The sequence below is a fragment of the Falco rusticolus genome, chromosome 4 (assembly GCF_015220075.1).
Source record: "Falco rusticolus isolate bFalRus1 chromosome 4, bFalRus1.pri, whole genome shotgun sequence".
In the NCBI taxonomy this organism is placed as follows: Eukaryota; Metazoa; Chordata; class Aves; order Falconiformes; family Falconidae; genus Falco; species Falco rusticolus.
This window is the reverse complement of record NC_051190.1, coordinates 46159993-46187988: the sequence shown is the minus strand read 5'-3', so window position 1 is coordinate 46187988 and position 27996 is coordinate 46159993. Positions and strand designations below refer to the sequence as shown.

At 41.5% G+C, this 27996-nt stretch overlaps 1 protein-coding gene and 3 long non-coding RNA genes across 4 annotated transcripts; 2 read left to right on the top strand and 2 right to left on the bottom strand.

Annotated features, from left to right (window-relative positions):
- The first annotated feature begins 49 nt into the window (after positions 1 to 49).
- LOC119146547 (scaffold attachment factor B1-like) lies at positions 50 to 20081 on the top strand. Its single transcript, XM_037384392.1, has 21 exons — positions 50 to 411; positions 1871 to 1958; positions 3147 to 3211; positions 3301 to 3507; positions 4826 to 4888; positions 5428 to 5455; positions 6357 to 6855; positions 7286 to 7335; positions 10343 to 10443; positions 12214 to 12363; positions 12459 to 12535; positions 13469 to 13608; positions 13923 to 14014; positions 14402 to 14508; positions 15685 to 15978; positions 16259 to 16396; positions 16892 to 16934; positions 18314 to 18435; positions 19163 to 19275; positions 19400 to 19451; positions 19711 to 20081. The coding sequence occupies exons 1-21, from the start codon at positions 223 to 225 to the stop codon at positions 19838 to 19840; spliced, it is 2748 nt and encodes a 915-aa protein (XP_037240289.1). The 5' UTR covers positions 50 to 222; the 3' UTR covers positions 19841 to 20081.
- LOC119146652 lies at positions 7353 to 9436 on the top strand. The gene is made up of 2 exons (XR_005103802.1): positions 7353 to 8362; positions 8484 to 9436. It is a non-coding gene; the product is annotated as an uncharacterized LOC119146652 (long non-coding RNA).
- LOC119146653 lies at positions 7504 to 16252 on the bottom strand. The gene is made up of 2 exons (XR_005103803.1): positions 16182 to 16252; positions 7504 to 10224 (listed from the first exon to the last, which is right to left on the bottom strand). It is a non-coding gene; the product is annotated as an uncharacterized LOC119146653 (long non-coding RNA).
- Positions 16329 to 19169, bottom strand: LOC119146649. The gene is made up of 3 exons (XR_005103798.1): positions 19073 to 19169; positions 18683 to 18758; positions 16329 to 16423 (listed from the first exon to the last, which is right to left on the bottom strand). It is a non-coding gene; the product is annotated as an uncharacterized LOC119146649 (long non-coding RNA).
- Positions 20082 to 27996: the final 7915 nt, after the last annotated feature.

Here is a 27996-nt window from a genome sequence, read left to right as displayed (position 1 = left end):
GCACAAGCCGCCGCCGTCGCGTTCCGCCAGGCCACGCCCCCCCCCGCCCCCAGCCGGCCGGCGCCCTTCGCTCCGAGCCTGCGCGGAGCGGGCTCCCTCCCCCTCCCCTCGGCGCGTCCTGGCCTCCCCACCATTTTGTGCCGTGATCGCAAGGTTAGCTGCTTGATTGTGCCATATTCTTCCGTGCGTTCGGGCTCGAGGCGGAATACCGAAGGAGCCTTGATGGCGGAGAGTCAGTCAGCGGCCGGGCTGGGGGACTTCACATCCCTTGGTGGGGCCGCGGCTCTCGGCTCGGAACCCGAAACGCGGCGGCTGAGCGAGCTGCGAGTCATCGACCTGCGCGCCGAGCTCAAACGCCGTAACCTCGACAGCAGCGGCAACAAGAGCGTGCTGATGGAGCGGCTGAGGAAGGTGAGGCGCGAACCCGGCGGGAGAGGGGGCGGCGGAGGGGGAGGTGTCATCCGGGTCCTTTGTCCCCGGCCTGGGGCGCCCGGCGCATGCGCGCTCGGGGCCTGGCCCGGCGCCCCGGGCTGCCGCGCCGAGGGGCCCTGAGGGGAGCGGGGGTGGCGGGCGGCGGTGCCGGCCCCGAGCAGCCGCGGGGTGACCTGTAACGCCACCGTACCCCTCTCCTGGGCCCGCTGTCGAGCCGTTGCCCTTGCGGGGGCCGCCGACAGCCCCGCCGCTGCGCCGCTTCTTGCTAGCGCTCCGAAGACCCAGCGTGGACCGGCTGCGGCCTGCGGGCCCCGCCCGCCCCTCGGCCTGCCTCCGGCCCGCTCCGCTCCGCGGGGCCCGGCCCTTCCCTCGCTCCTCGGCCCTGCCGCACGCGGCCTTCCCCGCTCCCCTCTCCCATTCCCCCAGGGCACCCGCGCTCCCTATCCCCCGCTTTCTCTTGCTTTCTCTTCACATGCGCCACCTGACTCCCTCTCTCCGGAATTTATTTTCACAGACTTGTACAAGGCCAGAACAGCATAGTCGATCCTGGCCCTTTTATGGGTTCTAATAAACTTGCACTTTGAGAAAAAAAATCCTGTCAGATGTGCTGGAGTTCCTGTAGCAGTCACTCCGCTTTATACCATTGAAGTGCTTATCTGCCAACAGGGAGCCTTGTTTACAGATGAGGGCGACTTTGCTCCTCAACCATAGCTTGATTTGGCTGTGGGTTGTGTTACACCACCTTAATGTTCAGCCTTTCTAAGGGCTGATACGGCTGCCTGGCTGTATGACCTGAGCTAGGGTGAGACACTGATGTTTCCATCTAACAAATCCTTAAAAATACTGTCGTGGTTTAACCCTAGTAGGCGGCTATGCACTACATGGCTGCTCACTCGTTCCCTAGCAGGATGGGGAGGAGAATTTGAAGGGTAAAAGTGAGAGAAAACTCATCGATTGTGATAAAGACAGTTTAATAATTTTAAAAAATGGAAGGAAAAAAAAAAAACCAACCCAGAGGAAAAAGAGGAAAAGCAAGTGATATAAAAGAAAATGCTCACCAATTCTGAGCCATTCCCCAAGTAATGGCAGTCTCACTAAACACCCACACTGGTTTTATTGGTGAGCACAACATTATATGGTATGGAATATCCCTTCGGTCAGTTGGGGTCAGCTGTCCCAGCTGTGTACCCTCCCAGCTTGTTGTACACACCTAGCCTGCTCGCTGGCAGGGCAGCGTGAGAAGGAGAAAAGGCCTTGATGCTGTGCAAGCACTGGTCAGCAGTAACTGGCACATCCATGTGTTATCAACACTTCTCTGAACAAATCCAAAACATAACTCCATACAAGCTACTGTGAAGAAATTTATATCTCATCCAAAGCAAGTACAAATGCACATGAATGAGCAATACAAGAGGTGTCATACTGCTGTCTCCGATAGGCCATTGAGGACGAAGGAGGAGATCCTGATGAAATCCCTGTGGCTTCAGAACTGACCAACAAGAGAATGCCAAAAAGAACTAGCAAAGGTATGGAACCTGAACAATTACAGTATCTCTGTTTCAGTGTAGCTAGAAGTGCACATACAATGTTGATTTCTTTGTTTCATTAGTTTAACTTGGGGGGAAATGCTTTCTCTTTCTCCCTTATGGAAAACAGTAAAACTCTGTTGCATTAGTGAGCAATGACAGGTTTTAAATGATAATATGATGCCTACCAATGCTTCTGTTAGCAGCAAATCTTGAAATCTGTTGATGAGACCATAAGTTGCAGGTGTTTCTGTACTTGTGACTGTGAGTAGAATTGTGTCAGGTACAAAGCAAGCAGCTGCAGCATAAGCTCCTGTGGAAAGCTCTGCTAAGGTATATTAAGGTGTCTCCACAACACCCTGGGTTGTAATTTCCTTGCCATAACTATATATGTTTTCCTTTTTTCATAGAAGCCCTTGAACCTCCATCACCATTGGGATATGTTTTTACATGTGAGAAATTACAGTGGGAATAATTAGAGCTATTGTTGCACAAATAACAAATGCATATTACTTTTGTTACTGTCATATTTCATTCTATAACCACGTTGTTTTGAAAATAAACTGTTCCAAAATAGCTCGTTAGTGATTTAAGTATATTTTGCTTCAAAAACTTTAAATACTGTGCAGGACATGGTATGTGTGGTTTATTTGAATTGCTCATAACCAATTCTTTAAAGATACTGTCTGAAACTTACATTTTTAAGCTGTTTCCTTTAAGATAATAGGGTAGAAACAGAAAGAGCAGTTGTTTTTGGGTAGTGATACAAGTTTGATGGTGACAGGTGTGCCTAAGCATGTCCAAGATCTTCAAACTGAAGACTGATTCTAAATCAGTTTAATTATTTAAATGGTAGAAGGGAGGCTTTTTGTAACAGTGATAGGGTATTTCTTTTAACTGGAACACCTTCCTGGACAGTGTTGTCTTTCTAGGTATTGAAGTGTTGTAGAATGAGAGGACTGTAGCTGCTGAAAAATGTAGCTGTGCTACTACTAGTTCATGCTCACACTGTTCGCTTGTATGGAGTGGGAAGTCATCCTTCATTATACCCAGACAGACCTGGACTTCTGAATCCAGGGTCTCCATGATTATTTGTTGAAACGGACTCAATGTTGAATAGATAATTCAGCAAAGACTACACGTTATGAAATTTAGTGCTATATCTTACTTAAGTTATACTGTTGTTAGGAAGAAAACCAGAAGAAGAAGGTGTTGAAGACAACGGACTAGAAGAAAACTCTAGGGATGGGCAGGTAAGTGAAATCATGATTGCTGATAATTACTGAGAATATGCATCACTTAACCCACAATAAATGCACGTCTACCCTTTGTCTTTCTGTAGGAGGATATCGAAGCAAGTCTGGATACCTTGCAAGATATTGACATGATGGATATTAGTGTGTTAGATGAAGCTGAAATAGATAACGGCAGTGCTGTAGACTGTGGAGAAGACTATAGTCCTGATAATATTCTTGATTCTCTGTCTGATAATAAAGATAATGTTGAAGCAGAAATGAAAGAACTTCCAGATCAGCTAACAGAAAACGAGGTAAGTGAGTAAAGGTCTCTGAATTTTCAGAAGGTATTAGTAAGCAGAACATGCACAAGTTATTTCAGTGTAATAGAATATAGGGACATGAAGGTGATATGGGTTCTATTTCACATTAACAGCTCTCATGTCCTGCTCTCTTAAGTGTTGAATATTCTTGGACCTAGCAGAGGCTTGAAATATTCACAGTAGACTGCCTTCTTTGCCTTGCAGTTACATCTTTGCTTGCAGTGGAAGAAACTTGGAATTGAAAGTAATTCATTAGTTTTGGTGTTCCCTCTTACCTTTAATGTGTTTAAGTGTATATATGCATACACCCAGCCGTCTAGGTATTTATATATATATGGAGAGAGAGAGAAATAAGTTTTCAGCTCACGGATAATTTGGAAATCTTTTCTGCAGAAATAACGCTCTGGTTTAAAGAATTTCTCTTGTACAGTTTTCTCAAAAGATTAATAAAATAAGAAGATCTTAATGTATTTTGTATTGCCCTGTTCTGACATTGCCAGGTTTTTTACTTCGTTTTGAGAGCAGCTTGCAATGTCTTTTACAGACAGCACAGTCTCCTGCTGCTGAATGAACAGTATATATTCTATATGTTACATTCACTGCCCAAATATTACACTTCCTTGGATCCTTGTGGTTTTTTTTTTTCATTTTAGGCTGTTCACTCCGAAAATGGAACATACTGTCCTTCCATGCCTCCTTATGGTTTTTTGTTTGTTTGTTTGTTTATTTTAGGCCTGTGTTGTCTGTCTGAACTTTTTTATCATTTACCTTCTGAAAAGAGGGTCATTGCAACAACATCCAGTTAACCTGAAACACGATTTTGTGGTGCTCTGTAAATTAGTGCTGTTGTGAATCATGTAACCAGTGATCTTTGGTTGAGTCTTACCATCAGCTCTTGAGGAAGGAAGATTTTGGGGACATGTTTTGTTTTTGGAAGGGTAGAAACCTAAGTCAGTTGCCTTTCTAATTTCTTTTTTCAGTTAGAAACTAAAGTAGTAAAGAAATGGAAAAACGTGTTATGTACAGTAACCACAGAAATGTGAAATACATTTCCTCTCTAAATAAGAGTAGCTTTGAAATAGACAATGTTGTGTTGAAATTAAAATGAAAGGTAACTGGAGAAAGGTATTTAATTATCAAGAATATTCTAATGTTGCTCCTCATTCTTGGGTCACAATCAATTGAAATGTGTCAAATAAAAAAATACTTCTCATATTATTGCTAGGGAAAATGGAATACAGTTGTACTTCTCCGTAAGCTAATGTTACTTTTTGTAAGAAATGCTATAATTCCTTTTTTACTCTTTTAGGGAGATTATGATGAAATTGAAAACAGTTTAGATGCCTCTTCTTCAGATTTAATTGAAATGAAGGTAAATTGAAAATGTAGCTGTATTTCAGATCGTTATTATCAGTTTTCACTCTATGCTCATGCTACAAAAAAGAAAATGTGATAGTAATGTGAAATTGTAACAGAATCCAAGACAGACGTGATCTTGCTTGGAATACAGTCTGTCAAATGAGAACGTCCTGTGGTTTTTCCCTACTTTTCAGTCAGCTATCAAGACTTCCAATTTTGTGGCAAATTTCTCTTGCTGATTATATCAAGTAGTAGCTGGGTGTTTTTTATACTCTGCCATTGATGCAGTTCACAAAGATACTTTATTGGTCTCTTTAACATTCCAAGTTAGGTATGAGAATGCAGTTGCGGCTGATACTTTGATTTGGCTTTAATGTGCTAGAAAAGTTACCAGTATAAAATACTGAGTTCCAGTGGCTGGTGAAAAAAAGTGTTTAACGTAGTAGGTGAATTTGTGTGGTTTTCAGTCTTGGGATTGGGCGGGGGGCTGCTGTTCTGTGTTATGAAATACATTTTATAAAATCCTCATTCTGTGTTTATTTTCCCAAACAGAAAATGGAGAAGCTGCACTTGGAGCCAGGTACTGTTAAAGAAAAACATATTCCTGTCTTTTCAACTAATACTTTTTAAACCATTAACTATTAAAAAAAGAAGCAAACAAACATAATTTGCATTATTTTTATGATGGACAATCCAGATCATGCAGGGTCATAGAGATTGGAAACCCAATCATATCCCCAGATCTGTGAAGTGATGCTTGTCATCTTTGAAATATTTTCAGTGAAATGAAATGGTTTAAAAACCTGTTAAGCTACATAAATGGATTTAGAGAAGTTAATCACAGTTTAAAAGCTAAAGATTCTACTTGTAAACAGATCTTGTGATATCGCACATACCTTAACTCTTACTAAGTAGAGAGCAGTAAAAGCAGTAAAAAGATATTGTAGGGCATTATAATGTAAAGATTAGTTACTGGATACAGAAGAAAGAAGAGAGTTTCTTCATGGGAATTTCATACAGATACTTTTCACTTTCTGGACTGCAAACACACTCATGCACCATCAGAAGATGCCCAGTTCTCATGTTGGACTGTCTGCTAAAAGAATTTCACAGAAATTTAAAAATTGAACCCTCAGTGCCTTGATACGTTCAGTTAAGCATCTCGGACTCTGGAAGCTAACTAGAGAAGAAACAGAGCTGAATGATTTCGTGAAGAATATCAAGGATCAGCCAGAAGGTTTTTGTTAAATCTGTGGGGGCATTTTTCTTCCCTGTTAACACTTTAGGGCTGATGTGGTAGTTTGTCAGAGAGCAGTTAGCGTAGTACTTTTAACACTGTGTACACTAGGGTTTTCCAATCTCTGTGTAGCTTAGAAGTTCTCTTGGTGTTAGTGTGGCAGCCATGCCAGTTCCACATTTGTGATTGCTGTATTTCCCTGGTGATTAAATCTTGTGCCATTCTATTCCTGTTAAATCCGTAGAAAATGAGAAAATACTCGACATTTTGGGGGAAACTTGTAAATCTGAGCTCCTTAACGAAGAAACTTCCGAAGCGGAGCGGCCACATGCACAGGAAGCAAGTAACGTGGTGCCAGGCAAGAGGCTAGCAGAGGAAGAGGACGCTCTTGCTGCCACTCAGTTGGAGGAAGATGCTTTAGATTTGGACAGCAAATCGGCACAAGCTATGGCAAGGAAGGAAGCAAAGCGTTTAGTTGTAGCAAAAGGGGAGACAAGTGAACAGACAATAGAGGAAGAGAACGCGGACTCTGAATGTTTAGTAGTAGAGACCCTAAGCGATCAGAGTAGCAAACGCTCCCAAGGCCTGGAAGCCTCTAGTGGGGAAACAGCGGAAAAAGGCCCAGGTCCCGAAGCCAAAGATAGCAAAGAAGATGCCAAGAAAACAGAAGAGAAAGCTAATTCTGAGGAATCCCCTGCCACTAAAGAGTCCTCAACCAGTGAGGGCGGTGATCAGAAAAAGAGGTTTGTTTTTTCTCCGTTATAGACCAGATGCTATCTTTTTTTCATTGGTCGTTAAGTGATGCGCATAAGCTGTTTCCTTCAATTGGCCACCGAGACTGATGAAATTGTAGCCTGTTCCTAAAGAGTCTGTTTTGTTTCTCCATGTGCAGGTATTTTTTTTTTTTTTTAAACACAGAGGGTTTGATTTCTTTCCTTCCTCAACCTTCAAAGGTTGTTTCCTTAAATTGCTCTTATTTGTAAACGTCTTCCTAATATGTCTGTTTAAGGATCTGACTGCATTATTTCTTGTCAGATTTCTTAAATCAAGTATACAAAGGTATGTTTTCATTTGCAACATATTTTCTGGTAGGTATTTAATTTTAGCATTTTTCATAATTTATAGTTAGTCACTTTTATTTCTGACTTGAATAATGTGGTGTTTTGTCTTTAGCCCTGTTGAGGAGGACAGAGATACAAAGATAATCTCAAAGGATGAGAAAGGTATGTTTCTTATAAAAAAAAAAAAAATGATTGCTTGGAGAAACTGGTTTTGTATTGGATGGGGAATTTCAGTAGAGAAGGGTTGGAATGTGTGCGGTTGTCAAATACCGTAAATTATTCACCTCTTTCTGGATATTTTTTTTTTAATCTAGGCCAAAAACTATTTTCTTTTTATGCATTTTTCTATAGGTTATCTGTGTCGTACCCTTTTGTTTGTATCTTGATCTTCAAAGGTAGACATTAATTCATGGCAAATATGTCCTTCATTGTGCTGAAGATGCTTACCAACAGCTGTTAGGGAGTCGAGAGCCTGTCGCAATTGTGTTTGCTTTACTAGACGCTTATGGGTCTTCATACTGTCTTCTGTTCTGAAATAATTTGGAATCTAGTATTCATGTATTTAAATGCCACCCAAAACTTACATCATAACGTTGTCTTCAAGTTAGATTGATGTTATTAAATCTTTGTCCGTGCAGATCCTATTTACAGTGCAAATGTGTCATAAGCAAGATGAAAATTTGTTGTTCAACAGTGTCAAGTGCCTGCTCCTTCTTCTCATCCAGTTCTTCCTTTTTATACATCAAGCTGCTGAGTCTTTGCAGCTCACCCCACCTCTCTGTTCTCTCCTGTCTGACCAGTGCAGATTTTCAAACTGAATTTTAACATATATACTGCAGGCAGGTAGTTCAGCACTCTTAAGCATGCAAGTTCCAGCAGTTCCTATAATAGGCATGTAACTCATGATGAGATCTGTCTACTGACTGAACAGGAAGAATTTGTTTGGTGTTAATTGGGTTTTACAACACAGACTGAGTTTGTTGTCAGCTACTTTTTCCAAGATCTGAGGTTATACCTGTTTGTGCAAGCTACTGGACCTCACAGTCAGCTCCATTAGGATTTACCTCTTGCTCACAGTCTGTAATCTCGTGTTCTCTTACTTCGGAATATTTAGTGCTTTGTGGATGCTGTCATTTAGCCAAGGACTTCAGCATGTGTTTTTTTGTGAACTGGGAAAACTCTTCTTGAGGTATGCATTTAAAACAGCCTTCAGGGACTTGGGTGTCTGCAAACTACCTTGCCCCTGCATACCTTTCTCCAAAGGATGTGCTGTGTTCCGTAACATTTGTTTATATCATTTTCTGGCTTAGAAAACAGCACTGGGGAGAGGTAGCTACTTGATCGTGTAACTCTGCATGCAGAGCAAAGCAGTTGAGCTGGAAGAAAGGTACAGAACTATGTACAAGTCAGTTCTGACTCATATATTGCTATTTCCACACCAGTATGAAAGGATTTTATTTAGGACGAGTTTTCTATTTTCCATGCGTTCATTATGAGACCTGTATTTAATAAGAGTGTAGAAAAAGAAATTTATGAGCTCATAAGTCTGGTGGACTTGTCAGTAGATTTACACATATCTGAAAGATGTCTTCAGTGGTGAGGGTTGGCTCCCAATATCCACATCGTTCTAGTTTCTAAGTTAGAGAAGATTTTACAGTTCCTGTCTGTCTTGGAAGTGCAGTGCCATTGCAGGAACACCTCTTTAAGTCTTATGGGAAGGCAAAACCTGGGTATGTTAAGACTAGTTGAAGTTTGCTTACAAAGGACATTAAGGTACTAAAAAATCATCAGTAAGAAGAAAGTGCTCATTTTTCTCTTTCTCCAGGATGGCAGCATAACTGCAGGTGGCAGTTTTAAAATACTACAGGAAGCGTGTGGAGTAGAAGCATCAAAGTGTACAGCTCAGCTTTTTGAAACAACAAGAGAACGTATCTCCCATGTGTTTGCACACCTCTGTCCATGCAGTTCTTGAGGCTGGAAGATGGCAGGTGTAGAATTAGTCTCCTTTATACAAAAGGCCTCTCTTTTTTTTGGTTTTGTTTTGTTTTTTAAAGAGATTGACACAGACGATTGCATACTTTCCTAGGGAACTTGTATAAATATTAACAACAGTGTTCTCAGTGCTAAGGTCACGGTTGAGACAAGGACAAAAATTATCAGGAAGTAAGAGATGGAAAGACACCCAAATAAAAGCATTTTAGAAAGGTTCCGGAAGAAACGTCTGCCCTCAGTGACAGCAGTTCTGAGAAATTCTGTATATCACAAAAAAAAAAAAAAAAAAAAAGGCAGATGATTTGCAATCAGGTACCTGGACTGAAACCTGCTTCACTCCATTCACTGAAGCTGTGGAACTGAACACTACCAAGTCTGATAAAAGGACAGAAAAGGCATTTCAGAGGAGATTGGAAACAGTATCCTTCCCCAAGTGCTTCCTGCTGAAATGCAGACACTAAAACCTGGAGTTCAGTTCAAACACTTTTTAATCACTAGACATTGGGTTTTCAGACATTACAAGTACATAGCCATTTCTAAAATTACCTTTCTAGTTTAGATGCCAGATTGGATGGTGTTCTGTAGTTCTTGCATAGTTAAAGCAAGCTAGGTCTTCTCTGACTCCTGTAACTTGAAGTCACAGGCTTCATACCCCAACTGTGGAATGTCTGTAGGCAGAAAGAGAAGTTTTCTTGCTTTCTTTATGGTGCGTGTCTTTCCTTGAGAGGCACAGGGAATCTGCATCCCATCATCATTCCTTTGGAGTCAAGGGGGTAAGGAGGGCAAGGCGTGAGCGTACGTGGGTACTAACACCATTCCCACAACGCCGGCAGGTCTTGTCTTTTCCTGTAAGTGCAGAGTTACTGGGATCTATCCAGGCACATTCTAAGGAACCAGTTACTTTAGAGATGCTCTAGTCCAGTGTCTTGAAGAATGACATAATATACTTCAGTTGCATGTATCAAAGCTTGAAATTTAAAGTTTTTGGACTTGTAATACTACTTGCCTTCCGGAATGTGAATCATGGGGGAGAATGTTATGCGTTGCATTTCACTTGCTCTGTGATTTAAAAAGAAAATAAAAGACTTGTGGAACTGCTCCTTTTTTAATGCAGAAGTAGTTGCTAAAATAATGAGGATTTTGGGTATGTTTTAGTTTTGTTTGTTTTCCTTATTAGGTCGCACTGCTAGCGGTTCTGGTAGAAACTTTTGGGTGAGTGGACTGGCTTCCACTACCAGAGCTACAGATTTGAAGAATCTGTTTAGCAAATATGGGAAGGTAAGGGGTTTTAAATTTTATTTTGGTTTGGTTTAATTTGAAATTGTCTTAATAAGACTTCTTAAGCTCCTGTCACAGAAAATACTAGTGAAAGGAATCAAATTATCAAAAATATTGTGGGATATCAAGGAGAAAATTGCCAAACACTGAACAGCTGCTTTTTTTATTCTGTTGCTCACTTCCAAACAGGTATAAAATTCCATTGACTGTCCTTTATTTGAAACAGTCAGTGACTGTTTACATATACTTCTGCCTCCTGGGCTGTAGTATAGTATTTTCACCCACTGGGAATTCACAGTCAACAGTGAATTTAGTGTTGTTTGTTAAATATTTCTTTAGGACTAAGTAAAACATAGGTTGTATGTTGAAACATAATTATTGGGGAATATCTTGAGAATTGCCATGGTACCTGAAGTTTTATTTTTGTCTAGAGTTAGCAGTTGCTTTAAAAAGCACTTGTTCGGGTAGTTTTGGGTGGGTTTTTGTTTGGTTTGGTTTGCAGGGGGTGGGAGGTGAGTGGTGTGTCCTGCACTTGTTTTTAACGATAGATAAAATGGCAAGTTAAATCTCCCTGTCAGTTGGGAAATTGAAAGAGCTAGTTTAATAGAAGACTGATGTCAGAGACATCAGTAAGGATTTTTGTTAAACTTTTGAAGCCTATTTAAAGATGACTGTCAGCAGATTGTAGTAAAAGAAAACTGTATGTGCCAGCAATCTGCTATTGAATGTTTAACTAATGAAAATATTCCAGAATTTAAATGTGACTATACAAATAGGTACAAAAATGGATTAAGCATAGTACAGCTCTGAGTTTGTTTGAGAGTCATGAGACTAGTAAAATCTTTTTAACATTCCTTGTAACAATAGAAATGCAGTACTTTCCTTCCATTTATTTGTTCAGAATCCATCTAGTAACCTGGAATATAGATCACAGAGATGTACCGCAAAATTTTAAACGTAATTAAAAACTGTGTGACAGCCAACCTAGTATTTGCTTCTATTTAGATGCCATAGTAATGTTTAGTTGTTTAAATAAAATTACTGTTATTTTCTTTGAAGTATTAGCAGGTGTAAAGCTTCCTAGAAGTAGATGTACATCTGCAATAAATCAGATGCTCAAATATATGTTCTTTGTTCAGCTGTACTTTATGATATGACAACTCTGTGAAATAGCATTGATTTCTGTAATACAAAGGGAGCTGTATTGAATACGTGAGAGCATAAGTAAGCACCATTTATGAAAACGGGTGGTTTATGTGGTCTTTTCGAATTACACTTTTTGGGGAAACTTCCTGCTTCTTAAACAGGATTGTAGATAATGTTGTGGGTCTGCCTCTTGGCAGTGACATGAAAATATTTTTTGAGGGGTGATGGGACTTAGTGGAGCATTAGCATGGGTGGAAATTGGCTTACAAATTTTTATTAGGTTTTTACTCCTTTATAATTAAGCAAAATGATGTGAAGTTAGCCTTTCTTTTTTTGTTGTTGTTTCTTTATTTTATTTTAAGGGCTTTCTCCAGAACAGAATTCAGTCTTTGGCTCCCATCTATTGATTCAGCTTTTGCAGCATTGCTTGGCAATAGAAGTATCATTAGCTCCAAGCAATGTTCCTTCCGTATTTGTTAATCTCTTAAAAACAGAAGTTTCCTGAATGATGATGGACAGGAATAAAACAGAGCAGAAATGGAGCTTGTACTTCTTCCTGTTAAGTCGCAGGCAGTTGTTACACCGAGTGTAATACCTCTTTATTTTGGACTTTATTTTGGACAGGTGGTAGGTGCAAAAGTGGTCACCAATGCTCGCAGTCCTGGTGCTCGCTGTTACGGCTTTGTTACAATGTCTACAGCCGAGGAAGCGACAAAGTGTATTACTCACCTCCACAAAACAGAGTTACATGGAAAAATAATTTCTGTAGAAAAAGTGAGTAGTCATCCACAAAGATACCCCGTTACCATCAGATTGTACAAATGATCGAGACCACATTCTCAGCTGATGATGTGCAAAATAAATTTCAGGCAAAAAATGAACCAGCTGGGAAGAAGCCAAGTGACAAAAAAGAGAATGAAGCCAAGAAAGAAACAGTCAGCGAGAGGTACGGTTCTAAAAAATCTCTTATCCAAAGGTGTTTTGCTCTTCACTCTATGCTGATTTGTCAGGAAAAACAAAGTAACAGTAAGAATTTCTGTGACAGATATTCAAAAAGAGTGACATGCATTTTTCCATCTTTTACTACAAGATCTATTGATATTCAGTGTGTAACTTAACTCATTTCTGTTATTAGCTCCAAGGCAGGCACTGGAAAGCTGCATTTTCAAGCATACCTTTTAACTTAGCTATTTTTGAGGTTTAGTAAAGATTCCAGTGCTTTCATGTCATAAATCTATAGGAAAGGCCATTTTAAGAATTTTGATCAGTATGTCACTGTTTCTCCATTAAATTTTTCTCTCATTGGAATAGGGCTTTCTCAGGTGCTGGTGGTCATGGACAGTTAAAGATCAGTTGTCCAAGATCCTGTTTCTAGAACATGTTCCTCTTCAGCGCTATACTTTTTCACTCTAGCATTACTAAAAGTACCTGGAAAAGACACTAGGAGTATGAATAAGACAGTATGTCCTTTGCTTTAATTATCTTCTTGAGCCAGAACTCCTATTAAATGCTATTTGCTGAGAAGTTTTTTGCCTTTATTTCACCTAGTTGAGCGAGAAGAGTGGTTCACATTGGCACTTCATAATTGTCATGTTGTGTAAGAAACTTTGTCGATGTTGAGCACATGGGGGGGTGAATTTTTTCTTTCGCCTCAAGTTCAGATATCTGAATCATGGCCAAGTTTTTATGACAACTGCACGGCATGGACTGATTGCCATGTTATGGCATAGGAAGTTGTAGAAGAAAATCTTACGAAATCTATTTATGACTGTCTTACCACATCAGAATTCTACTTCGTTACTGTGTTGCTAGCAGTCTCCTTTAGTTTTCTTTTCTCTTACTCTGTATTAGTCTAATCTATGTCATTATCTATATATAGACCTGGCAGTGTTAAAAGAGATGAGAAATCTGACCAAAAAGATGATCCTAAAAAGACAGAAGACAAAGATGAAAAGGAAAAAAAAGATAAAGATGAACTGAAGTCTGGTTCATCAGATCAACCTAAAACTATAAAGTCAGGTAATTTGGCTATTCTTTTTTTCAGTTAAAGATATGAAGTATGAATAATTAATTACAGCGTTCTAGAATTATTTCCAGTTCTTAGCTGGAAATCCAGAAAGTATAAAGAGGTGGGAGGGAGAGTGATGTTGTGTCATCCTTAACAGAAGCACCTGGAATAGGTTTAGTGAAAATAAGGTTTTTTGAAGAGAGGGTTAAATGCCCATATTCACATTTTAGAAACGTAAGTTGTGGCATGGTGATGAATGGTGTCGGTTATGTAGTTTGATTGTTTTTTTCCATCTCTCTTTCCCCTCAATCTGTGATTTATTTAGGAAGTAAAGGAACAGAAAGAACAGTAGTAATGGATAAATCCAAAGGAGAACCTGTTATTAGTGTGAAAACATCAACTACGTCAAAAGACAGAGTAAGTAATGTTTCTGCATGGGAGGCATGTCAGTTGTCCTTAGAAACAAATAGGGGATTCTGCCAAGCTATATGTAGCCCACCAGTCGGTCCAGTTAGAGTTTCTATAATGTGGATGTAGATCTAAATTATTAAAATGCCTTTTTTAATGATGATACCATATTCAGCAATTAAATCCTGCCAAACAAATGCAGGACGCTAAGTATTACCGTGTTAATACATGGTGTATCTGTAATGTTAAAAAAGAAGAGTATTTTTGAAAAATTCAGGGACCAAGCTTTGAGACATAATGTGTATGAATGGAAATGTTGCTTTGAGTATTGTTTGTGATAGTTCTTGTTTTATAAATGTGCTCCATTAAGTTTCTCTACTTCAATATTAAATACAGAGCATTAAGAGCCAGGATCGCAAATCGGAGAGCAGAGAGAGACAAGGCATTGTGCCATTTGACAAAATTAAAGCCCAGCGAAAAATGAGGGAGGCAGAGCAGCGCCGGTAAGAGCAACAGTGAATTTTTTTTGGGAAAAAAATAATAATAAATTTTCTAGAATGAATATAACTTTATTAAAATCAATATAGAAATAAAAGGGGGGTTAATTTGTCTTTGTACTTGTAATTTGTTACACATTTGTGGGTCACATATCTTTTGAATGGGGAAAGCTCCAATTACTGACTTCTAGAACTAAGCTTGAAATTGTGTTTGGGGGGGAAAATGTTGCAGTTTGGTTTTTGTTCTTGTTCCATTTTGTAGATTTTATGGTTTAGATTGATTGAAGTGTGCTGCTTTCCTTAGCTAAGTATTACCGTAGAGGTGAAATGATGATTCTAAACTTGCCACACACAAATATACAGGGAAAGATCAGGAGAAAAGTTTCTTTCTCAGAATGAGATCTTGTCTTGTCATAGCATTCAAAGTCACCATATTGTTTGAAATAAAACAAGATGATTATTTCTGTATGTAAATACATTGTGTCTGTAGAGAAGGGGATTTTCCAGCAACCCAGCAAAGTTTCCACACTGTATCTTTTAAGAACCTAATTCAGGTATTGGGTAGGGGTTTATTTCTGTTTTCATGATGTTTAATACAGGATAAATGTGGTAGTAGCCATGCTTCAGATTCCTTGCTAAAACTCTGACCTGAATTCCACATTAAAACAATTTCCACACATTACAAAACTTCATTACTTGCCTAAAGTAAGTTGAATTGGACAGGGGGGAAATGTTTTCACGAGTCTTACTGGAGAGGAAGAAAGTTCCTCCCTCACAGGTAGATTTCTGAGCCTTAGTGGAGTTACATTATGCAGTATACCATTCTGGCTGCTTCAGAGTTGGATATTTTATTTGAGTAGAAGGAATGAGCCTGGGGCATTTGGATTCAAATTCTCCTGACCATACAGGATTATTTGCCCCCACAGGTGGGTTTTGTGAGAGTAATATGATCAGTCTCCCAAGCAGTTCATATGTATGCTGAGTGTCTTCCCTCCGTGCCCTCCCTGCCACTCCATCCTCAGGTATAATTTCAAGGAGATGCCACAAATTTGCAGTCACTGTGGCTTTAATTTTTAATACTTCTTCCTCTTTTTTTCTTTTTTTTCTTTTTTTTTTTTCCTTTTTACCTTCCTTTATTTGTTGAGGTATTAGATGTGTAACCTTCTGTTTCTGTTAAAATAGCACACGTGAGCGTCGGGAGAGGCAGCAGCACCTGCAGACTATCCGGGAACGAGAAGAAAGGGAGAGACTTGAGATTGCTCGTGAGAGACTAGAAATTGAAAGGCAGCGTCTTGAACGAGAACGGATGGAAAGAGAAAGACTGGAAAGAGAACGAATGCACATAGAGCACGAAAGGAGAAGAGAACAAGATCGCATTCAGCGAGAAAGAGAAGAGCTGCGACGCCAGCATGAGCAGCTGCGCTATGAACAAGAACGTCGGTCTGCCATGAGAAGACCATATGACATAGATGGCAGGTAAATACAGCAAATACCAATGATGCAAATGGAAAACATTGCTGCCAGGTTCTGTCTCACCAGCCTGTGCTATAAAAATCTATCCGTGTGTTCTCAGCTTCATTTAATCGGCAGCTGTTGATTGCATTGAGATGATCATGTTTAATACCCCCAGTCAAACGATCCTCTCTAAGGTTTTTCAGCTCCCTTCTGAACTTAATTACCTTTCTTCTGGTTTGGAAGGAAGGAACAATATCAAAAGTCATTATCTTGACTGAAATGAGTATGTTCGTTCTTTCAGGAGAGATGATCCGTACTGGCCAGAGGCAAAACGAATGGCAATGAATGATCGGTACCATTCAGATTTCAGTCGCCAGGATCGCTTCCATGATTTTGATCACAGGGATCGTGGCCGTTACCAAGACCATTCAATAGACAGGTTGGTGTCATACCTCCAGTGTGTTGCCTGAAATCAAAAAACAGGCCTGTATTTAATGTCACGTTTTGCTGCCTCTGCGGTGTGTTTGCTTTGCATTTTGGTTTTTTTAAGTGTGGCTTAGTGGCTGTGGACTTTTTCTTACATAACCGTGAAGAGATCTGCACTGTGCCATGAGTTCAGCCTTCTGCCAGGCCTTGTTCAGTGTTCTGCTTGCAATGCTGTTTCACACATTTGTAGGATTCAGAAAAAATTCTAAATAATATTGTAGGCTCCTAGCATCTTAACAAGAATATTCTGGTTTATACCTTAGGACTAACTTGAGTTTTCCAGGAATCTAGAATGTGTCATGGTTTCCATATGTTCCAGCTGTGTGCCCTTTATAATGTTGGCACTCCATGGAAGCAGGATTTTTCATCCACATCGTTATGGAGATGGATTTTTATAGACTGCTGTATGTTTTACTACCACAATCTGATTTTAATTGTCTGTTTGTAGGAGAGATGGATCGAGGACAATTATGGGAGATCGGGATGGACAAGTGAGTTGCTTTATAAAGCTAGAGAATCTTAACTTCTTACAATCTCTGGTTTTCTATACTGTGTGTCAGATTAAATTTCAGTAGTTAAGAGTTAAATTCCTTATCCCAGAATATGTATCAATGACTAGATTGTTGTCTTTTCCTCAGTAACATGCAATTTAGTTCAGGCTTGTTTATCATAAAAGTTAGATACAGTTATTCTGATAGAAATCAAACAAAACCAGTGAATTGTGTCAAAAAGGTAGAGTATTCCAAAAGATGGGGTAGAAAAGGCAAATTTACAAAGTACGCCTAAAATTCCCTCTTCTGAGGTTGCATGGAAATAACAGCAAAACTAGTAGAGATGTTTGTACGTTTTTGAAGGCCGGGGAAAAGACCTTCAGGGCACGTTCAAGCAATGAGAGACTAATTTTGTGGAGTCAAGGAATCCTCGAGTGCCCTTTACTGACGGTTAAGCTGTGAGACTGAGAGGGACCCGGATAGGCTGGAGAATTGGGCAGAGGGAATATTATTTATTCAAGAATGGGAAAGGCAGAGTCCTGCCCCTGGGGAGGAATAACCCTGTGCAGCAGTATGTGCCTGGGACCAACCAGGTGACAAGGACTTCTGCAGAGAAGGATCTTGGAGTCGTGCTGGACAACAAGCTGACCATGAGTCAGCATTGCACCCTCCTGGGAAAGGTCAGTAATGGCCTCGGCTGCATGAGGAAGAGCATTGGTGCCAGGTCAGGGGAGGTGATCCTTGCTCTTTACTCTGCACCCGTCTGGTGTACTGTGTCCAGTGCTGGATTTCCCCAGTACAAGCTAAGAGCTTACTGGAAGAAGTGCAGCCCAGAGCCATAAAGATGATTAAGGGCCTGGAACATCTTTTGCACGAGGAGAGGGCAAGAGAGTTAGGACCATTCAGCTTGGAGAAGAGAAAGCTCAGGGGTTATTTTATCAACATGTGTTAATAGCTCATGGGAGGGAGGGTACAGAGAACATGAAGCCAGGTCTTGTTCAGTAGTGCCCACCAACAGCACAAGAGTCAATGAGCAGACACACTGGAACACATCTGGAGACAAAACAAATCACTTTTTTTTTTTTTTTTCTGTTTTGTTTTGTTTAAAAAAACCCTGAAGCTAGTCAAACACTGGAACACGTTCCATGGGGAAGTTGTGAACTCTCCAGCTGTGAAGATACTCAAAACCTGATGGGAGACTGTTCTGGACAGCCTGCCCTGGCTGACCCTGCTTGAGTAGGGTGGTTGGACTAGATGATCTCAGGACGTCCCTTCCATCCTAAATGATTCTGAGATTGAGTAGTTACAGTTGAGCAACTTTAACAATTAAATAATTGAGTCCGTTTTGGGCAGTCCTGTAAATATTCTTTGCCTTTTAGCATTATCCAGATGAGCGCCATGGAGGACCAGACCGTCATTCACGAGACTCTCGGGAAAGTTGGGGTAGCTATGGATCTGACAGAAGAATGAGTGAAAGTAGAGGGATGCCCCCGCAGTCACGGTTAGTGTATTTAACTGAAAATTTTTTTTCTTGTGCACCTAAGGAATATTTTCTTTTGTGAAAGTGGGATGCAGTTTTTAGAAGTAAGATTCTTTTTTGCCAACTTTCACCTGGGAGTCTGTTCTCCGTTGGATAGAGTACAGATGAGTAGCTTTTTTCAGCTTGCTTTGTGCGTCAAAACATGCATCTTGGCATGATTTTTATTTCCTTTCACACTGAAAGTCTTTCTGTTTTCAATTAAACTTACCTAACATTACTTCCAAAGCTTGGCATTTTCAGGATAGCAGTTCTTCCCCAGTTTGTAGTTGTTGGAAGCACCAGCCCTTTGAAAGGAAAGCAAGTCAAAAAAATGCTTACAGATTGGGGTTGTGTGGGGTGTGTTTTGAGGTTTTGTGTCGTGGTTTTTATTTTTTAATAAGGCCCATGAGTAAGCCAGCCTACAGAAAAACACCAAAAATAAATTGACTGGTCAAAACAACAAGCTAGGATGGATTTTCAGAGCAACCTGGTACATCAGTATAGCATCAACCAGATTAAGAAAATCTTGTTATTTGTCATATTAGTTGCATTGGACAGAAGGCTTATTACTGAGATTTGACTTAACAGATAGCAATATAAATACAAGATTTGTATGTACCTTGGTAAAGCATTTGAGTAGTTGTTTTACTTTAATCTATTTCGTGTGCTCTGGCTCGTGTGAGAAGGTACGAATTTCACCCTTTTGCAGGGATGGACGTGACTGGGGAGATCACGGTCGAAAGTTTGAAGGACATCAAGATCGTTCATGGCAGAGCAGCGTGGATGGAGGAATGATAGGACGGGATCATGAGAGATGGCAAGGTATGCTTCCTGCACAACAGCTCATTAGTTGTGCTATGTAAAGCAGAAAATACAAGCATTATAATCCTTGGAGATGAAGTAAAATTATTACTGTGAATGTAAAGGAAGCATTTGAACTTTTTAGGTGGAGGTAGAGGCAGACCTGGTCATGTGATGCATCGTGGAGGCATGTCAGGGTAAGAACTTTAAAAAGCGTTAACTTTGTTTCCCTCTTAAGGGGTATCTCTTCTTTTCAAATTTGTGAAAGAAGCATTTTATGGGAGTATAAGTTATCTGGTTCCTTATTTAAATGTCAAGGAATAACAAAACATTCCCATGGGTTTTATGTAGTGCATCTTCTTGAAAAGTGAAAAAAAATCACCCCAGAACACCCATTATATCAGCCAGACTCCCAGAGTCACAAGAGAAAATCAAAATGTCTTGATCGCTTTCTAGGCGTGGAGGTTTCATGCAAGGGGGCAACCAAAGTCAGATGATGCATGGAGGAGGAATGCAAGGAGAAGGATTTGCTGGCCAGGAGAGAACAAACAGACCTAATGATCCTCGTTTCAACCGTCGCTACTGAATGTGTTTTAATTTTTAATGCAAGGTGGCAACCGAATTGAATCTGTTACCCAGGGTTACCATTAATTGTAACTTATGGGCTACTGTAAGTGTAATTTTTTTTTTTTTTAAGCTGCTGCCATATTATATCACTCAATCCAATGTGAACTCATTTGTTTTGTAATGTGTTGTTCATATCCCATTTAAAATGTTTGTTAATGAAGCATTCCATTTTCCATAAATAAAAGCCAGTTTACAGTTAATCGTTTTGTTTCAGCAGTCCCTGGAACTGGGAACCTGGGGTCACTTGTGATCGTAAGTCACGCTTATGATCCAGACCATTGCATCAACAACCTACACAGAGTGACACTGAAAGAATAGTATTTTATCGCCTGAGGAGACAATTATTCTAATAAAAGGACATTTTTGACCACCATGGGAGGGGGGAAAAAAGCACCAACCAATTGAACTGGAGGCTTTTACTATCTCATGGTGATGGTTATTGCATCTAAAAAATCATACTTTAGGATGAAGGCTTTTATTTCTCACCAGGTGTTTAGCTGAACTGCATTTCTCTCCCAATTCCACCAAGTGGCCACACAGACCACCTTCACGTTCCCGGCATGACAGCCCAGCACCCAGACAGACCTTGACAGCCAGTCCCTGACTGGCAGCTGTCCAGTCTCTGTTAAATCCAGTGCACAGAAACAATCAGGTAAACTCTGGTTTTGGGGTTGTGAGTTTTTTTGGTTCAGTTTGGTCTGTTTTTTGCCTGGTACAAAGATTTCTATTGGGCTATAAAAAAAAATAAAAAAATAATCCACATAGTGAAGGTGGAGACAAAGCTAAAGAGCTGCCTTCTATTCCCCACTTCCAGATAAACTCAGGATAGAGGAAACGTGACCCAACTTTAGCAGAACCTCAGAATGTCCGCTACTGGTGCAAGCAGATTGTGTCTGGTGGTTAATTACTGCTGTAAAAAGCAAAGCACACAGTAAAACATAAATATAGTGGTTAATTTAGGTTTGTATAGGACAGAAATCGGGTTTGCATAGGGCATTTTTTTTTCAAACACCACATGTGGGTTCCCCGATTTTAAAAAATCCTCAGTTATTGAGCTTTTGCAGGCTGGAGACCTGAAGGTAGTTGTAATGAACATTAAAAAGATCATTCAAGTGTTTAAAAAAAAAAATAAATGTCTGTTAAATGAATCAAAACCAACCAAACCAAAAAGTTATTTTAATACTGCCTTACTCATTAACCTTACTGACTCTGCAAACCTGTTGGGAGTGTCAGCAACGGAACGACAACTTCCAGAGCAGTCCCAACCCTTCTGGTCCTTAAAATGAAACCAAGTGAAGCATGTGACCTTTGTGATGAGAAAAGTAACTGCATTCAAAGGAACAATCCTACGGAGAAGGAAAAGCAAGGTGTGTTTTAGCATTCAAGGCACTACAGCTAATGGTAATCTCCCAGCAATTTCAAGCTCACACACAAAACCCGTTACCTGGCCTGCAGATGGAGAATGATGCTAACGAGCGTGCAAGAAGGATCCTGAGCACCTGCCTCGTTCCTATTTAACAACGCCCCCAAGGAAAGATCTGGTTTCCACAGTGCAGCAGAGCGAGCTGCTTGCCCTGCTGCGTTTGTCCCCCAGCATTTTGGTTTTGTGGTTTTTCAGTGTTGTTGTCATGGCCTCCCAAGTTGTTAGATCAGGTAAGAAAGTTTTTGCTTATGTTTGTCTGATCTCTGATGTTAGTTCAGGTAAAGTTTTTGCTTATGTTTGTCTGATCTCGGAAAGCTATAGCGATGTGAAGCGGACCTCTTGCTATCTCAGCTGCTGCTTGTTTTGCAAAGACAGACAGGCTCCACTGGGGGTGGCTGATTCAGTCCCCCAGTAGCTCTGGGCCAAACAGGGAAAAACACCCCCAAAACCTGCAAATTTCAAGGTTGACCTGGTGGTGCATAACTCAGGAGTGATCCTCAGCGTGGAGGAACGCTCGCGGAACGCTCGCAGCACCCAGCTCTTCAAAGTCGAAGCCCAGCCTTCCTTGATCAGCGGAGAGGCGTTGTGCCTGTTTCAGAGCCTTTCACCGACTTGGGAAGTCTGTAATTAAATCTGCTGCCACAGGTAAATGGCATAAATCCTCCACAATTCCTGTTTAATTGATAACCATACTGAAGAGGCAGGCGGTGCAGGGTGTCGTCTGTGCTTCCTGGGAACTGTGCTAATAACAATTAGAGTAACTGTGGGAGGTGTGAGGTTGAGAAGGTGACCTCAGATCAACCCTCCTGCCCTGAGAAGGCAACCGAAGCATCTGTGCAAGCCCAACTAGGATGCTTAAAGTGCTCACGTGCAAGAGAACTGTATTCACTTGTACATACGTTCCTCTTGTTTTTAGAATTACTTAAGATCAATCATAAAATACCATCGAGAAAGCTTATTACAATGAAGAACCTTTAGAAAGCAATCATTCAAGGCCAAAACAGTGGTACAGAAGATAACAAAAAGCACAGAGAACTTCCAAGCACACCAGGGGCACAGTAGTCCACCTATTTGTACGTAGCATGTGTACGTGAACCAAGACCATGGTTTGTTCTTAGTGATTACATTTTGTTTGTAGCAGAAGCTAAAGAGATGAAGATTCTCTTGATGACAGTGCCAGAACTTTCTTAGTGGGAGGTTTGGCCTGGTGGGATGGGGGAGTAGACATGGAACCATTCACCGAGTCCTAAACCTCACTCTGCCTCTCCCCTTACCTCCTGGGACATTCAAGCTGAAGGTGTTTTCAGAAAAGGCTTGCAAATAAGCACAGAAGCCATCCTGGAGATAGAAGAGAATTATTTTATTACTTATGATGATGATGATTAAAAATATGATTTTAATAAACATTAAACACTGCTCTGGAAAATTAAGTCCTCCGTTTTACAAAGGAGTAGTAAAGGTGTAGCCCAACGGTAGGCTGAGCTTCCCATGCAGACCGACCCTTATTCCAGCGGGAGAGAAGGGAACCCAGTAAATCCATGTTCCTAGTGCATCCTAGCTCAGCTGTTCCTTCCGTGAGATGTGCTGCTTTCCAAAGTCAGCTGCCTAAGCTACAGCAAGCTTGTTACACAAGGCCTGGAAAATGGCAGACAGCTCCTGTCTTGCAGATGGAGTTAATTTCATTACGTACTGTTAATTGCCAGCATGCCCAGGAGCCAGCCTGCTGAGCAGCAGCCCTGCACAAAAACCTCGCAGCTCCGGGATCTGGTGTGTGCGTGGGGAACTGCGACAGAAACTCCCACAGGAAAAGCCGTGCTGCTTCAAGGGCAGCTGCCAGTGGGAATCCAAGGAAGAACTGGGGGCATTGATAGAGATTATCGAGGTTCTAGCATGAAGAAAAGCATCTGGCACCTGTGCAACAGGCAGAAGAGTCGGAGGGGGTGCTGCTAAAGAAAGGGCTAAAGCTAAAATGAGACTTCTCGTAGGTCTGTAGGGAAGAGCTCACAACCAAGAAGGAAACAAATGATTTCTCATCCCTTGCAAGAGGATACTGACCGAATTCCCAAGTCAATGTGTGATGTGCCTATACAGCCACGGGAAGCCTGTGGCACTGGAAGTGATGGAGGCAAAATGTTATTGCAGTGGAGTGTAAGCTAACTAGGACCTAATCCCCCTTCTTCTCCCCCTGTGCCTTTCCCTCCCTCCGTCCCCTCACCGGTGAAGCAAGCACTACGTGGGATGCAGTTCCATGTCACGAGGCTGGGAGCTCCCCACCGCTGTTGTCACACCTTACTCTTGCTATTTGCATCGTACCCCATGATTCTGATGTGCTTGCCCATCCTACCTAGCGCAGACAGAAGCTGAATTGTATCGTTCAACACTACATCCACTGCTGGCAAAGGCAGTGTGCGTTTGTTTCCCCCTCTTGTATCCACTGCAAATTATTTTTTTTTCCCCTTACACGTCCTCCACAATCAGATGAGCCTAGACCATCCTGCCACAGCTCCATTACAAGTGATTCTTTTGAAGGATTTAATGGCACTAAGGATGGTAGGATGGAGGATTCAGTAGCAAGGACAGTTAATTCTCCCAGTTACTTTTTTTTTTTTTTTCCACCATGAAAGTGACACAGGTAAATCTCTGGTTCTCTGCCACTGTGTTGAAATTATCTGGCTGAAAGAAAACAATACTTTGCACTGAAGGAAGGCTCGTTCCTCTCTTCTTTTGTGATTCAGGCATGCTGTTTATCCACTGCCCTCAAGCCATTATAACTTTGAAAGCTTCAACTAGGACTCTTGCCGTTGTTTATTACAATGTACAGTTTCACCTTGGGGGAACTTGGCAAAAGAGAAGTAAATGACCAAAAGATGGGCACAAAACAGTGACCCGTCTTGCCTTGCATTTTATTCTCTACCAGAATCTGGGAGTAGAATCTAGAGGACCCAATTCCCTGCTGCTACTGCCCGAAGGATGAGCCTTATGCCCTGTTCTGCCTTACACAGCCAAATATTGCAATGTCTTTTTGTGAAAAATTAAGCCTAGAGACTTTGACACTGTCCCGTGTTCCAGAAACAGGAGGGGTTGTTCTCTGACTGAACCTTAAAATGATGAACCTTCAAATAATCAGTTTCAAGAACTGATTGAACAAGCAAAGCCTCCTCTAGAAGCACTGCAAACAAGGGAGTAAAAAGATACCAGGGGGAGCATCCCATAATAATCCTGCTTCATGCCACAGTGCTGCCAGATGTAACCTTTTTATCCTTTTGCAGGACAGGTTCACCAGGGACAGCCAGAGTGCTTGATAACCGGTGACAGAAAAAGGTAGAATGAAAAATAATGACTGTGAAAGTCATTATTACAAAATACCTGTGAGGCAAAAAGCTGAACACTGGAAAGCAGTGCTGGATGTTTACGCACAACTACAAAATGCACTGGGGAGTTTTTAGACCCACCTGCTAGTGCCAACTCTTTTGTGAGGAAGGTATTCCAGAACTGTCTCATATAGTGCCACCAGGCCACTCTGGCAGCATCCAGTGTCACCATGTTCAGAAAAAGATTCTGGTGAGCTGAACAAAAGAAAACACTTTTTTTTTTGCTGTGAGGGCAGTCAAACAGTGGTATAGGTCATCCAGAGATGCTGTGGAGTGTGCAAGAGTCCTCGTTAACCTGGTCCAGTTATTCTATATTATATTATATATAATTCTGTGAGTTGCAGCACAGGTACTCTCATTATTAACAAGTCAATTTTTACAGAGCCACTTTGCTCAGCAAAGGAATCTGATTAGCACCCTATCTTACCTACAATTATTTGTGTGGGCCACAAACTAAACTTGGCAAAGCATTTGACTTAAATCCAGCAACTGTATGAGAGGATCAGTCCCTTACTGAATGTAGACATTGCCATCGAGATGTAATAAGAGGAGAGCAGACGTACTGGGTCAGATGAGAAAGTCCTTCCCACTCACTATTCTTTCACTTTTAGAGGCAGGTGCATAAAGAAAAGTATGTCAGAACAAGGTGGACATTGAGCAACTGTTCGTCAGGTGATAAAAAATCCCCACGTCTGGCACTCCAGGGTTTAATGAGCTGCAGCTTCCAGCTGCTTCATTAGGCTTAAGAGCCACTGATGGACCCATTCTCCAGGAATTAACTTAAGCGCTTTTTAAAGCTATTTATACCTTAGCCAAATCCTCTGAAATCTCTTGACAGTAAGTTTCATCATAGATAATAACTATTTGTTAAAAAAGGAAGTAAAACCCCGGCAAATCCTTCTTCCTTTTTGTGTTTTCAATCTGCTTCCTAAGCTGAGTAAGCACTCAGCCAATTCTCCCTGCCTACCCCTAGCTGGGTCCCGGCTCGTTCTATAACTAGCAGACTGAACCAGTGTGACTGCGTTAGCACACCTGTGTGACAGAAACGCTGCCCCTGCTTCCAGCAGCGAGGACAACCTCTGTCCCTAGTTTTGGAAGCATGAGCAGCAGCTCTGGGACAGAGACCCAAGGACACAGAGGTTACAAGCTGTGTAGTGACAACAGCCCATCTGATATACGCACGGATGCTTCCTCCTGTGAAAAGGGAACAGATTCATACTGATGCTACACCACGTCGTAACAGCTTCTGCAACCTCATGCCACAATCCCACTGCCAAGGGTTAAAAACACAGAATAAATCTGTAACTCCACCTTACAAAAGCCCTCCAGTGCTCTTTAGAGATGCCTCGGCTGTGACTGAAAACTAACCTCTGGGAAGTTTTCATCAGCATTAACACTAAAACACGCAAGATCCACAAACTGAAGCATACTGCGGCCTAGCAAAACGTTTCACGCCGATACACTTGGCTCAAGTACTTTCCCTGTACTTGTATAACCCTCTCAGGCAAGCACGTGTGCCAGCCCATCCACCTGTTCCTCTACTAGCACGTTACTACAATGCCACACACTTCCTGCAGACACCAGCTTCCCTCGGCACAGTCTGGTGGCCAAACGTGAAATGTTTCACATCTGCCAGCATGTGGATGAAGACAGACCCAAAGCAAGAATGAGCGACTCCAGTTTAGATCATATCGAGCTGGAAGACGCTCCCAGTTTGAAGGGGAGCATCAGTGAAGGGTTTTGCTTCTCCACCTCAGACCAGCTTCCGAAGTGCCAGTAGGAAGGAGAAACTGAAGCATGGTGGGGGTGCAGATTCACAGCTTGGCTACAGTGCTGCTGCTGCTGAACTGTAGGAGTCTGGCAAACCACCTCCTGGTCTAGTTCCCCTTGCTTCAACTTTGATTCAGGAAAAATCTTATTAGGTATCTAATCACCCAGAGATGTTCCATCAGCAGCGGGTATCTACAGGAGGGCAGCTTCAAATGTCTATGACAAAGTACGCAGCATTTGAAAGGGACCTTCAAGACCTGTAAGGTCCAAGCTAGGTGACCCCTGAACTCCCTCTGGAGTCCAGCCTGCAGAGAACTGACCTTTAGTTTTGGCCTTTTTAGGTTTTTTGTCCTCCAGAACTGTTGGTGGGTTGCACTTGAGAGTCTTTACTTTGCAGCAACCGGTACCATCTTCCTTTTGCAAGAACCCTTCCTAGCAAAGGCGAGAGACAACTGCAGGTAACGTATGAGCCGCTTCCGATTCCTGCCTTTTTGTGTCCTGGACGTAGCTGGAGGGGTTAAAAAGTGACATGCTGTTAGTGCAGATGCAGTTTTATGGCCTGTTCTAGGGAAAGCGAACAGCTCGCAATGCAGAAAACGTCGCAGGAGCCGTGGAAATCACTTCCCAGCTACTTCGTTAATGCCTTGAGGGGGAATGGGTGGCAAGACCGAATGCATGCATCAAAAGGATTTTGGAATGAATTACTGTCGATGTCCTGCTAATGAGCTACTGTGACTTCTAAATCTACCATGCTACATTCTTGTCCTCCATCCCTAGAAACACCACTGCGATAAAACATCTGTTTAGCTTTTACAGCAACCTTCATCCCTGGGATTGCCTCCTGGGATTGCCTACTAGCATTGCCACCGTGAGAACAAAATGTTCGTACCTAACCCATCACGATACGGACATTCATTTTGCTTACGTGAAAAAAAAAAAATCCTCACAAAACTGACAGCAGGAATGAGTTGCTAGGAACCCACTTTCTGCCCAGGCCTTAATTTAACTGTACATTTCACATTTCAACAAAAAAAAAAAAAAAAAAAAGCAGCATTGACTGCCTGTTCCACAGATATCTACCACCAGCAAATGATTTTCTTGCGGCTAACGGGTTCTTCTCTGTATGTCCCCGATACACAGTTCCATGTTCACGACAGTTCTTGCCAGAGTGAAATTCACCCTGTTTCTTGTGGTGATTTAACAGCTAGTTGTTACTTTCAGCTTCTTCCACAGCTACTTACATTTTGGCAGGGAACCAAGAAGAGCACTGTAATCTTTGTTCCTCCTCCCCTTCAGAGGAGCTATCAGTCTCCTATGGAAGAAGAGATGGAAAGCAAGAGTTCTCTCGCTTTCCAGGAAGCTCCCTTCCCATCTCCCATTTTGTATTGCTTCTTATCAGCAAACAAGGTTTCTGGTTAAAAAATAAAAAACAAACTAATTTCTGGTTTTATTCACGCAAAAACTAGAAGTAAGTCCGGTAGGAAAACAAAGCTTGGAGTCTCTAGGCATAAAAAAAATAATAAGGAAAGGAGAAAAACATCCATCTAGTTA

What these genes read in the sequence shown, in the direction of transcription:
- LOC119146547 (XM_037384392.1), top strand. Translation starts at nt 223, where the DNA reads ATGGCGGAGAGTCAGTCAGCGGCCGGGCTGGGGGACTTCACATCCCTT. An exon ending in TGATGGAGCGGCTGAGGAAG is followed by an intron (nt 412 to 1,870) that starts GTGAGGCGCGAA and finishes TGTCTCCGATAG; the next exon opens with GCCATTGAGGACGAAGGAGG. An exon ending in ACCTAAAACTATAAAGTCAG is followed by an intron (nt 13,609 to 13,922) that starts GTAATTTGGCTA and finishes TGATTTATTTAG; the next exon opens with GAAGTAAAGGAACAGAAAGA.